Source organism: Tamandua tetradactyla, chromosome 11 (assembly GCF_023851605.1).
Source record: "Tamandua tetradactyla isolate mTamTet1 chromosome 11, mTamTet1.pri, whole genome shotgun sequence".
NCBI lineage: Eukaryota > Metazoa > Chordata > Mammalia > Pilosa > Myrmecophagidae > Tamandua > Tamandua tetradactyla.
In genome coordinates, this window is record NC_135337.1 from 64042897 (window position 1) to 64056795 (window position 13899).

General features: G+C 41.7%; 1 protein-coding gene across 1 annotated transcript in view; it reads right to left on the reverse strand.

Moving 5' to 3' along the window:
- The window catches only part of SLC22A2 (solute carrier family 22 member 2), a 29257-nt gene extending 15645 nt beyond the window's left edge, over positions 1-13612 (reverse strand). Inside the window, exons 1-5 of the mRNA XM_077119512.1 lie at positions 12928-13612; positions 11731-11834; positions 5864-6018; positions 3252-3420; positions 1151-1265 (exon numbers count right to left, since the gene is read on the reverse strand). Coding sequence (XP_076975627.1) covers positions 1151-1265; positions 3252-3420; positions 5864-6018; positions 11731-11834; positions 12928-13338 — 954 coding nt within the window. The 5' untranslated portion in view covers positions 13339-13612. The remainder of the gene's footprint in view (positions 1-1150; positions 1266-3251; positions 3421-5863; positions 6019-11730; positions 11835-12927) is intronic.
- Between the last annotated feature and the right edge of the window lie 287 nt (positions 13613-13899).

Below are 13899 nucleotides of genomic sequence, written 5' to 3' on the forward strand. Positions count from 1 at the left end.
CCATCAGTTGGGAAGCTCTGCCCTGGGACCCTGGTACTCAGATCAACAGAATCTAGGTTAACTGGTGCATGCTCTAGGTTTCGGGTCCCACACTAGATTTACCAAATCAGAATCTGCATTTTCACAAGAATTCAGGTGATTGGTGAGGATGGATTCCAAAGTCTGAGAAGTACTGCTCTGGAAGAAAACAGTAGATGGTGGAGTTGAGATTCAAACTCCAGGTTTCTTGCAGCAGAAACTTGTCAGGGACCACCTCCCTCAGCAAATGGAAATGAGAGGGGACACCTCCCAGCCAGACTTTGGCAATGACCAACTCCACCTCTGCTGGTGAGTCAATGACTTACCTACTTTATCCCATGGTTAATTTCTGAAAGGACTTAAAACCTAAGAATCAGGGACTATGCCAGTCACTAGTGAAAAAAAAAATACACACTTCAACCACTGCAAAATTAGAGAGGAAGTGAAGGACAAACAAGCTTCTGAGCCCCAAATCTTCATTCAAAATGTAATGTAAATTGCATGTTCTTGCAGGTCATTTATTTTAGACTTTCATTCAGAAAAAAATGTACTCTTCCCTAGACATAATTTTCTAATAAGTTTGATTTTCTCTTTTCCAACCCTTGTCAGAAGAGAAGTTAAAAGTGGATGAGATCTACTTAAGACAAAGAACTCAATACAGAGAAAATGGACACCCCAATAACTTGATACATTATAAAAAGGCAGGATATTGCTTAAGACACGTTAGGACAATTTCTATTCAAAATATTTAAAACCTCAGAAATTATTGGTGTTTGAAGAACTAAATTTCACTTCCCTTGGAATTTTTCCGCTGTGGGATATGTCCTTCACTGGGGATGCAGATAACTAAGTACGAGAGACCTTGGTGGACTAAAAAGTAAGTGGCTGGCTAAATCTTTGATGTGCACAAGATAGAAACTCCTCATTTGATTTTTAAAATGTGATTTTTGGATTTCTCTTAGGTTCATGTTTTCCATCCATTTCAAAACTTCCACCAGGGAAGTACACATTTCAGCACGTGAAATATTCTGCTGTGCCAATGCGAGGCGGGTTGAGCTCCCTCAGGTACGTGTGCTTCACAGCACCTGGCTTCCCGCCCTTCTCTGATTAGACACCCCAGCCCCTGGCTCACCTGAAGGGAGGCGGGCAGAGATTTCCCATTTTTCTCGGCAATATGCTTAATGATCTTGATGGCTTGAGCACTTTTGTTCTGGGAGATCAGCCATCTGGGAGACTCAGGTAGGCACCTACAGTAGGTAGATTAAGTGTCATCAGTACTGTTGAGAGGAGGGAGAAAAGGTGGTGAAACCCCTCACAATGTCATAATCATATTTCTCTGAGGGGTCTCACAAGGTGAGATGTGGTGGGAACTAAAGGAAAGTAAAATTTGTTCAGGGTGATATATGGCTCTTCCCTCTTTCAAATGCGCATGTGGAGTTTGCCTTGTCCACGGAGCCTTCGGTTTCCTCCTCAGAGATTTGTGAGTAGAAACACAGGCAGCAAGCAGCAAAGCAGGGTGCTACTGAATATCCAACTTTAACATCCAGGTTGGGCGGGCCCCAGGCTTTGCCAAATGGAGAAGGTGGAGAGGTAAGGCAGTGGGAATATGCTAGTCATCAAGGGAGAAAACAAGCCAATTTTTTTCTAATGCTAAAAGCAAACAAATGAGATAAGATGACAGGAGAGCTTCAAAGTCAGTCTGCGTAGTTTGGACTTGATACAGTGGGATGGCCTGGACCACTGTAAGTCCTTGAGGAAAACACAGCAGTTTGGATCTGAGTCTGGATGAGAAGACTCTTGACAGCTGGGCATGGGGTATGTTGTAGTCATGGACCCCAACAATGCACCCTTTTTTTTTACATGGGCAGGCACCAGGAATTGAACCGGGGTCCTTGGGCATGGCAGGCAAGCACTCTTACCTGCTGAGCCACCATGGCCCGCCCAATGTACCCATTCTTAATCTGCATTCTTGTGGGTGTGAACGCACCTGTAAATAGTATTGTCTGCAGAGACGGGAAGAAGTTAGAAGTCAGAAGACAGGGAGGAGAGCCAGGACCTCACCATGCCACCAAGCTCTGCCGTCACCTGAATGCTAATGACCCCAGGAGACAGTGTGGCCTCACCAATGTCTTGATTCGGGACTTCTGGCCTCTAAACCCATAAGCCAATGAAAGCTGGTTGTTTAAGCCAATCCAGCACGTGGGTTTGCCATAGCAGCCCTGGCAAACTAAGACAGGGTGGACTGGACGAGGAGGGCCAGGCAGGAAGTTGCTGGCAGATCTACTTTTATGGTAGTTCTGGTGCAAAGCTAGAAAGACACCAGCTGGGATCCTCCCTCTGGAAAGAACTTGGGGTGGAGATTTTTGTGTGAATGCAATGAGAGAGGAATCAACAATTCCTGGGTTGAGATTTGTCATCAGGAACAGAATCATGGCATGCTCAACAGCCATAGCTACCAGCAGATGCCCTCCTTTGCAGCACTTGTGGTGTAAATTTTTAGACTGTACCTAGAGTCCAGTGTTCAGTTCAGGCCAGCCTGGTTTAGGAGGCCCAGAACCATCTCAGCCAATGGTCTCCTCAGCTGGACGGCCAAGGAGGTGAAGAACTTGGAAATCAGATATCAGAGAAGGTAGGAACCGGAAATGTTTAGCCTCGAGTTAGAAAGTCTTCATGAATCTGAGGGCCCTATCCAAATAGTTAAAGAGCTGTTGGGTATCACATAAATTAGACTAATGTTTTGGAGTTACAAGTGCAGAGCTGGGCACACTGGGTACACATCCCAGTAAAGTAAGTTGGCCTTATCGCCGATATGATTGCTTGGGGATGTCTGCCTTGGGCATGGGTATTGGGAAGTGGTCCCTCAAGTGCCACCCTTAGTTTTCCCTACTCTCAAGTTTCCTCTGAGGAAGGAGAGACAAGCCATGGTAATATTGCTAATTCAAAGCACCTGCAGTCCCAGTTGTACTACAGATGCCAGAAGCTAATTTAGGCACCATATGAATGACTCAGAGATATAAGACACAGCTCTCAAAATCTTTAAGCCCAGCGAGAGATGGAGACAGGTTGAAACTTGTGATTTTTATCCGTGAAACAGGGACTTGAACTTCCTGCGAAACGGGCCTGGGAAGTGAAGGGAAATTTGACTTCGGAAGCATGGCCTGCGTCAGGGAAGGCAACGTGTTAGCGAAATAAAATACTTTGATTCCTCCCCTTTTAGTTCCAGATGGACTTACCAGTAATAGAGCAAGAAGCCGAAGTTGGGCAGTGAAACCAGGAGCTGCAGCCACCTCCAGTGGGGGAGGGCATAGGCCACGCCTGCCAGCACCAGGAGCCCCACGGTGAAGGCCGCCTGGTAAAGAATGCCCACCGTCCTGCGGTAGCCCTGCCCGACGAATTCTGTAACTGCACAAAGAACCCAAGAGGTCAGCACAATGCAATGCCACAGCGAGCTGGCTGTCCACACAGGGGGAAGCTAGAAGGCCAACCTCCAGAAAATAATCCAAACTCTAGAATTTTTTTTTTATATATCTCTCTGGAAAGTTAAAAATGTCCCTTATGTGTTGTGGTGGGCATTTTGTTGCATTAATTAGTGTAAAATCTCATAACCCCACCTCAGATAGGGTGAAAGGCCTGCCAAGATGAGCAAAAAACATTTGAATTATAGAATCATTTAAAGGACAAATGCAATTGCATTTTGCAGACGCACACACGCACACGCAATTTTGATCTAGAGTAATGCCGGTGATACTTCAAGACCTGAATAAACTAATCAAAAATTGAATTTAGATCACAGATGATTTTTATCTAAATGAACACCTGAATGTATTTTGTTCTCTTCCATGGGGTAAACATTTTCTTTGCAACCCTGTTAATTTGTTTAAATGATTTGTAAACCTAGCAGTATACTGGAGCCAGGTAATACTGGCTTGTAAGAATTGATTTTTAGATTTTCAAGCTTTTGCAAGCTGAAAGTTAAACTCATTGGTATCTTAAAATCAGTTAAGGTGGGAGTACTTATGCACTGGAAATCAAACAAACTACAAACCAGGGCTTTTTTGTTTTCTAAGAGCCAGATTTCTAGCATGCAACTACACGTGACTTTATGATATGTTTCATCCCATCCCTTATGAGAGACAGATGAGATCCATGTATGTGGGAATTGGGTTATTCATTTTTACATCAAATATAAGCAAATTCATAGAGTCAGAAAGCAGAATACAGGTTACCAGGGGCCAGGGTGGGAATGGGGAGTTAATACTTAATTGGAACAGGATTTCCAATTTTTGGGGGTGACAGAGGAGCTTTGCTAATGGAAGGTGGTGATTGGAGGACAAACATTGTAAAAGTAATTCACACAACTGAATTAAATATTTGAATGTGATTAAAAGGGAACTATTTTAGGTTGTGTAAATATTACTAGAATACAAATGAAAAAAATATAGGACTGTACAATATAGTGAATCTTAGTGTAAACTATGGGCTATAATCAGCAGTACAATTATAATAATATTCTCTCATCAATTATAAAAAGGTACTGCACTCATCCAAGTTGTAAATAATGCGAGGGGGGTGTCTATGGGAATTCTGTATTTTCTGTATGATTTTTGGTATCCTTACAACCTCTCATAAAACACTTATATTAAAAAAAGACACACCCTAGAATTGAAATTTCTGATATTCCACAAACCACAGAGTTTTTGATTTAAAGTTTGGCAGACATGTTAAAGATGTCAAGTACTTATAAATCAAATAGAAATGCACTCTAAAAATTTTTACGAATTACTGTGAATTTCCCCCAAATATCACAAAACTGAGTTAGACAAAATGATGGAAGTGCTCAATAAATAGAAACGCTGGTCTTTTACAGTAGCTGAGGTCATGGATGGGGTTGAGGAAGGTAGAGTAGAAAGAGGTGCCAAGGACATTTCAGAGGGATTAGAGAAGAAGTTAAAGGAAGGAGGCTGAGATTAACTTTGGCCAAAATTTAAATGCACACAAATTCCACTTAGTATGTGGAATAGAAACACTGACTGGTTTCCTTCATTGACCAAAGCTTTATTAGGTGCCTCCCAAGCTAGGAATAAAATTAAGTGTTGCCTCTTCATCTCACAGAATTCCCTGAATTAACTTTACCAGGTAAAATTGTAAGGACCCATATTTGCCATATTTGGGTTGTCTCAGGTGTAATGAGAGTTTTTTTTTTTCCCTTCCTTTAGGTTACTTATTTCTCTAGATAATATGTATGTTTCCCTGTTTGAATGTTAGCCAAGGAGAAAGTAATGAGGAGATTGTTTTTCTAATGTGCTTTAAAAAGGTACAACGCTGTTAGGTTTCAAAATTCTCTGGCCTATAGACTCTAGCTACTAAAAAGGAGAATGGTAGTTATAATCCTGGTCATATAATGGCTGGCTGAGTAACCTAGGTGGACTGTATTTTCTACTGGGTAGCAAGATTTTTAATTTCCTGAAAGTTGTGGTTTACTAAACTGGATTTATGCAAAGCATTAAAGCCTTTTATAAATAGATCGTATGATCTCGTCATGGAATCTTCTTTATGAATAAGCCTGACAGGTGAGATTTTCTCTCTATGTAACACTCCAGAGTACAGAAAACCAAAATTCCAAAATATAAGAATGTAGGTGGCATTCTCTGCTATGCATTCATTGTCTTCTTTTCTTTATAAGAGGGATGTAGAATGAGCTGACCAAAAAGATTTTAGAAATTCTTTTGATACATGTGAAAAGAAAATGTCTTAATATTGTTTAAAAACTGGGTTTGTTTTTCGGTGTAGCTACCCCCCCCCAAGCCCCCACCAGCTGTGCTTTGGCTGTCCCAAGTCCTCTTACTCAGAATGTAGCCTATCAACCAGCCCGCCTTGCTGACCAGTCCTTGGATCAGGCGGAAAATTAACATCCATGTATAGGTTGGGGAAATGGCCATGAGAACTCCAGATGCAGCATTTATGAGGATTGTAATTAAGAGGCACAGTTTACGGCCAAACCTGCAGGTAGAAAAACAAAACAGAGGGAAGCAATTTGATTAGATTCATGAAGAGGTGGAAATTTCAACAGAAGTTCAGATAATTTAAACAAAAGCAGAGGTCAATTCTGAGCCATGGAAATACAGAAGGCTCGATTGGTACCCATTGTGATGGTTAGGTTCATTTGTCAAGTTGGCCAGGTGACAGTGTCCATTTGTTTGGTCAAGCAAGCACAGGCTTGATTGTTACTGTGAGGATATTCTAAGGATTTAAATCATCGGTAAATTGATTTCATCCATGGCTAATGACACCTGTAATCATCTGAGGAGACTGCCTTCAGCCACAAGAGATGTCTCATTAAATCAGTTGAAGACGTTAAAGGGAGAAGTGATTTCAGCAGTCAGAAGAGAGAATTTCCCTCTCTACTTCAGCTGGGCAGCTTCTCCTGGGGAGTTCATTGAAAACCTTCATCAGAGTTCCCAGCTTGTGGCTTGGCCTGTGCGGTTTGGACTCGCCCATCCTAACAGTCGCGTAAGACAATTCCCATAAAGATTCCATAATATTTACTGATGTCTCCTGACGGTTGTTTCCCTAGAAAGCTCTGAGTAATATATCCACAAAGAGAGGGCATGACTTCAGGTCAGTTCACTTCAGGACTTTTCCTCAGTGAACTGTGTGCATATACAGATTTTAAGCATAATGTGCTGCACTTACCCCAGGGCAAAAGTACTTCTCAGCCCCACACGGAGGGGGGTTTTCAGTGATGGGGGTGATTCTTCCTGGCCACCCAGTGCTGAGTGCCCCACAGGCCTCTTAAGTCATGCATCATCATAGCAGCTAGAACTTTTGGACTAACAACCTCAACCAACTGCCCACTCAAGAGAGTTTTGCTTTGGAAAAACCAAAACACAATTTTCAACATTCTCTCCCATTCATTTTAACCCTGCTTTGTGGGATGTGCATGTTTCCATGGAAACAGTCTATGAACTATCTCTTCATAGTTTGCCCTGCCATAGGCTTTGTTGTGGAGCGCCCTAGGAGGAAAGCTGTTTCATTCGAGGGATTTAGGTTTCATCAGTTCAGGGACTCGAGTGAGTGATCTCAGTACCCAGAACAGAGGAAAAAATGGAAAGTAGAGTTTCATCTCGGCTTTACCACTTATTATGTGTTGGGCAAGTTACTAAAACTGTCCTTAATTTCTTCATCTGGAAGATAGCTGCCTGGCCCAGTTAATAAGGGGATGAAGTGACATATTCCACGGGAAGGCCGGGCACGCAGCCTCCATTCTCTGCTCCCTTTCATTTGCAAAGCCGGCGCTCAGACAGCTAACTTGGGGATAGCTCAGGACTCTTATTGTCAACATTATCATAAAGTCCTACTTTTGTTCCTAAAGGCACCCTAATTAGATGTTAATGAATATTTTTAAAAAGTTTTCATTGGGCACAATATTTTATTTAATCTTGATTTACTCACTCCAATCTTAATATAATTGGTGCTCTTATATCATTAAAATTGCACATTATAATGGTGTCTGGACAATATTATTTCCTCCTCTTATTACTAGGCAGCCCTATCCTAAGCCCATTTCAAGTAATAACTATTTGAAAATAATTGATAGCATCATTAAAATTAATTTTGGAGTATTAATTAAGCTATAATTAATTATAATACATTAAATATATTTAATATATGTCTATAAATATATTTATAGGCATGTACAGATACATTTATATTTTAATATATAAATATAAATATTTAATAAGAATGTTATAATATATAATTATAATATAATATATAAACGATCTTACAATTAAAGATCAAACACTTCATCAGTAATTAATGTAAATATTAAATTTTTTAAAACCCTGTTTTGACCATGTCATTCTTAATCCTCAGTCAATGATTTCCCATTGTAAATATATAACTCCTTAGCCTTTTATTCAATGCCTTCTAAAGTCATGTCCCAACATCATTTTTCAGCCTTTCTTCCCACATTCTCCTACCCAAACTCCCTCCTTTACCCTCACAGAGTTTACAATCTAGTTTTATTTGTACATTTGCTTAAGTAGTCATTAATTCTTCAGCTCCCATGATTGATCAGCCATACAACAAACCACCACAGTAATATTCTTTTGCACGGTGGGAGGGACTCTCATCACTTGAATTCCAGAGCATAAACTCCTTCAGAAAACCAAATTCATGAGGCAGAAGAGCTTCACTGGGACACAAAATGTCCTGAATAAGGATACAGATTTTTCTGGAACCCTGTGGAGCTTGTGTTATTGCTTTAGGTCAACTTTCATGCTTTTACACACACACACAAATACCCTCAAGTAGGACAAAAGGAAGGGAAACAGCTGATGAAACTTTAGTCCACTTCAGAAGAAGAAATTGAGATATGTACATGGCCTTTTTTGGGAAGAATAATGAGCAGTCAACTTTCCAAAGGAGGTTTCAACAATAGGTACAAAATAATGAAGTCATTCAAGAAGGTGGATAATTGACAGGGGGTTATGACTCAGGAATGCACTGTCAGGTGAACTTTAACAGGTCTACTCTTGAGTGGGATGAGAATAATTAACTCATTCATTTAACCCGCTGTTTGAGGCTCAGTCACCTATTTGCTCACATCCTGCCCAATGAATTGAGTATTGATGTGTCCACCTTTCAGGGGAAGGAGGGAATGGCCAAGAGGCCGAGGAGCCTGCTCAGCAACAGTCAAACAGATGAGCGAGGTCCAGCCCCTGGACCTAGTAATGTGTCTCTCCTGACTTCATGGGTCATCTCCAAACAAGTCTTCCTCAAATCTATGGCAGTGAAAATAAGAACAAATAATTCTATGGCAATGAAAATAAGGCCGAATGAACCTTCCTCCTTGCCTCACAAGCCACCCACATAAAATTCCAGGAACAGCCTGAGTAGGAAGTTACGGAAGTGGGGCTGGGCAAGTACAGGCTCATTCTTCCTCCTTCCCACTGCCACAGGAAGGAAAATGCAGATGCCCTGGGAAAATGCAGACGCCCCCTGGGCATGGGGTGATCTGTTGTGTCACTGTAATCAATCTTTGACATTTTTGCAAGTTTTAATCTAGTCTGACAATATAATAGAAAATATTCTATTTACATTTAATATTATATCATGTATTTGGGCTTATCTATATTATAGTTATAGTTGAGGAGGGGATGGGAAGGTGATAGACATAAAGTTTACTATTTATTATATATATATATTTATAGATGGATTTTAAAACTATATATAGAAAGATAGATACATATATTAACTATAATTAAATATACATTACAGATGGATTTTAAAACAATATCTGGATATATATATCTGTGCCGGTTTAAAAGTATTATGTAAAATACTAGTATTTTAAAGCCATGTTTTAATCCTGATTTGATCTTGTGAAGCCCTGTAGGTTGAAAACTTTTGATTAGATGATCTCCATGGAGATGTGATACACCCAGTGAGTGTGACCTTTTGATTAGGTAGAGATGAGACTCCATCCATTGAAGGTAGATCTTGATTAGTTCACTGGAGTCCTTTAAAAGAGGAAACATTGTGGAGAGAGCTCAGCACTGACAGAGAGAGAGAACTGCCAGAAAACTCCAAGAAGAGCTGATACAGATGCCAACATGTGGAGAACAGAGACACAGATGATTGGAGATTGTTGTCATGAGATGTTAAGCAAGCCAGAACCTGGAGACGGCCAAGGGAAGCCAGGAAATGAAAGCCAGCCCCGGAGAAGTAAAGTGAGGGACTCCCACAGAGTTCCTATTTCAGAAAAGAGGCTGAAGGCAACGGAGCCCAGGAGCACGGGACCAGCAGATGCCAATCATAGGACCACACAACTGACAGAGCTGTTCCTCACCCACTGACCTTCCTTCAATTAAGTTATCTTTGTCTTGATACCTTAATTCGGACATTTCTATAGGCTTAGCACTGTAAAGCCGTAACTTATTAAATTCTCCTTTTTAAAAGCTTCTCCATTTCTGGTATATCACATTCTGGCAGCTTGCAAACTAACACAATATCCTTCTATAATTAATTGTACATATAGTGCAGATGGATTTATAAACATTCAGCCAACCAATATTATTTATTAGTGGCCTACACTGACTTCCCTGTCTGTCTATCTGTTTACTAGGCCAAACACACATGATCTAACAGATCTACAGCAAAATAAATATAAAAGCAGTATTGCATCTCCGGTAGGGAGTGGAGCTTACTGTGCTATTATGGTCATTTCTCCTGCAATATAAAAATGAAAAGGAATCCATTTCTGAACGTTTTACTTGGGATTCTAAAAAGATGTTAATGATAAAAGCATAAATTATAGTTAAGCCGCTAGATCAATTTCAATGCCAGTGTGCGTTGCTTATGGTGGGCTTGCTATGAGAGCAGCAGGCACACGTTGAGAGTGAAATGATGAGCTGACTCTCCCTGGGCCACTTACCATTGAATGTGAGAAATGCCTCCATGTGCACTGAAGCTAAACTGGAATTCTATCTAATGCCTCAATTGAGGAAAAAGCAATGAGCAAACCAAGTTTTGGATTTGGTTTAATTTTCTGTTCTCAAGAGACTGAAGTGTGAGCTTTTTTTCACTTAACTAGAGGGTCTCAGAACCTCTGTTTGCTAAATTGGCTTCTTGGCTCTGAGATTGCAATGGAATGTGCTAGAGACAGTGAGCCCTTAGAGTCATGTCTTTGGAGTCAGATACCAGCCACTGCCCTTTCCCAGGGGCAAACCTCATCCTCTCAGTCTGGCTTTCCTCGTTTGATAAATGGCCCTTCCTCACAAGGCTAAAGTTGTCCATACTGCTGAGCGCCCAGCTTGGCACATGGAAAACATTCAATACACAATAGATGTGATCAGTGTTAAGTAGGTAACCCTGGTGACCAAATTATCTAAAGTGCTTATCAAATATAAGACAAACGTTTCTGTTAAAAAATATCTAGTTGATCATTGACTGAGCAAAGATGCATGTCTCTACAGAACGCTCAGCACAGCGAGTCTGGGGATTCCCAAATGATGGATAAATAAAAGACCCAGGGATGTCTTCAATAGCACAAGTCCCTGCCCACATGGGGGACATGGGACCATCCGAGAATACCATTTTTTGTGCATTGCATGTGGAGACAGCTTTCCTCATCTCTCTCCAGGGACACTCAGGTGATGGAAGTGGATGTCTGCAGCTCTCCGTGTAGACAGACTCATTTTCCCTCTGACCAAATGGCATCCCGGGTTTCATACTTATAGTTACATCTGGCTATGGGAGCCCAACTCAAGTATCTGGAGATCTGGTGGGCTAAGAACAGAAAAGGAGAGCATCTACCCTTCTGCTGTGGTCCTTGTATTTGAAAGAAAAGCTGAGGATGAGTAGGAACAGATCTCACTGCCAGACTGAATTGGGAATTATAAAAGGAACTAAATCATGAATTATTCTCCCTTGCACCCTAAGCTTTTATGATAGCCCATAAGGAAAAACTGCAATCCAAGTCTGAAACATTCCACTACGACCCTGGGATTTGGAAAATGAAGATGTTGGTCATTATTATCAAAGCAGCAGAAAAAAATCTAATGTTGTAGAGAAAACTGACATTGAGGCCGGGAAAGTGCAACCTGTGTACTCGAGGAAAAGGTGGTATTCAAGCAGCGACAGAGGATCTGGGTGTTTTCGGAATCCATGGAATCATTTAAATGCCACCACATTCGTGCTGTACTTAACCTGTCTGCTGTGTAGCCAATGCCCAAAGAACCGATAAAAAATCCTACGTTCACCGCCGACTGAAACAGGTCCAGCTTCCAGGAGTTGGAACACACGAGGTTAAACTGCCGAGGTGTGAGATGCATTCCAGAAAAGAAAGAAAAGAAAATCCTGTTAGCATCTTGTTCAACACAGTTCGGTCTGGGGCACTCATTAAATATTACTTAAATTGAATTGATGTGGCTGAATGGCAATAAACCAACTGTTTCCTTGCTGGGTTTATTTTTTTTACACAGCCAAAAGATTTGTTCCTCAAACCGTTTTGCATTCCATCTGGGAGTATGTCATGAAGTTAAACGATAGCGTTGGCTAAATTATCTGAAACTGGATAATTATTACACTTATAGACATATAGATGAGGCATTTTTTCCCCTTCTCATTATAATGCACAGAGGCAAACAGATATGTCACCATGACGCCAATAAATGCTGCACAAGGAAGTTGGGAAGTTTAATGCCTCTTGGCTTTGAAGTGTCTCTTTGATAGTAGGGGGTTAGAAGAGTCCTACTAAAAGTTATGCCATTTGCCTGAATGAGTCTCCAATTTTTTGTTCTTGTTGCTTTCTCTATGGTTAGAGAAATGAAACATCACAGTTAATTTTTAATTGTGACTATTTTTTTTATTAAAATAATAACACCATAGCATCATTTCCAATCCCAAATGGTTTTATATGGACACTTTCGGCAAATTCATGAGGGAAAAAAAATAGCCATCAAGAGAAAAATATATCATGTCAAGGTCAGGCACAGTTCAGGTGAGTCCTCTAAGCTTCCAGATATCCATGGGCAGGTGAGAAGAATGGAAGGAGAGGTAGGGGGGTTCCAGAAAAAGAGGAGACTTGGAAATAATACCTTTCCTAGCACAATTTCGAGGTGTTCTGATATGCTTTCGTTTGTTTGTTACCATGAAGGCTTACATAAACTAGAATTGCTATCATCAGAATTTGATGGAGTCTTAACTAAATCCCTCATACTACAGGTAAATAAGAAGCTGCACCTTTTTCCTTCGGAAACTAGGGTTTTATAAGATATATTGAGTCCAAAGAGCGTGTCCCAGGCACAGTTCTAAGAATAAGGCCTTAAAGGTTTCTTCCCTAAGCAAAGTTCAGCTATTTGCTTTTATGTTCATTAACTCTTAAGCATGCATTTTGAGGCTTACCTCGGTCACGATGGAGGAGCCGGGCCAGTCGTACAGCCAGCCATGCTGACAGGGGACGAGCGGCAGGTGGCTCCTGTTGGTGGCCAGGCGGGCCAGCGGGTCAGCGCAGCCCAGGGCGCTCTGGTTCCAGTCCACCTCGAACCTTCTGCACTGGCGGGTGAAGGCTCCGCCCGCGCCCTGGTGGCCGGGCACTGTGTAGTTCAGCTCCTCTTCCAGGCTCCAGCCGCACCGCTGGCTCAGCTCGGCCACCCCGGGGCTCAGGCAGCGGTGGTCGGGGGTGAAGCCCAGGAAGACGATGCCCACGTAGATGGGGGTGAAGGCCACCGAGAGCAGAGCTAAGAAGAAAAATGTCTGTTTCTGGAAAAAGTGAAATTCCCCTATATGCTCTAGAATGTCATCCACAGTTGGCATTCTCACTGGAGGCTAGAAAAATCCTGCTGCTTTCCCCTGAGCTGATCTAAATGTTGCCGACAGAGGACAGCGCACTTCTTGACCAAAAGTCAAAGGGTGAGAGTTAGTTCACTCTAGAAATTGAGCAGCCTTTGGTCCGGACCTTTCCTGTGTCAGGCTGACTCCGTACTTGCACTACTCCAGGCGTGTGCATTCCGTGACTCTTCTGAAATGCCAGACCTAGCTCACAGGGCTCCATGCAGTGTTTGTTGTTACATCCTTCTCCACAAGCTTGTCGCCACCTCATGCCAGCACAACAAAACAATCCTTTCTCTGCACCACAACTGGGTGAGTAATCTGAGTGCTTTCACAGATCAAGGACCTGTTAATCTTCCTTTAGTTAAACTACGTGTCTAGGAAATTAATATATTCATATCTCACCCACCACACTCACCTTTTCTTCTGATCCTGGAGAGAACACATGCATATTGGGCTCTGCTTTCCCACTGGGGTGAGAATCATGATCTTGGATCAGAGCTCGTTTGCAAATCCTGCTGCTGAGCTTGTCCTACAAACAACAGC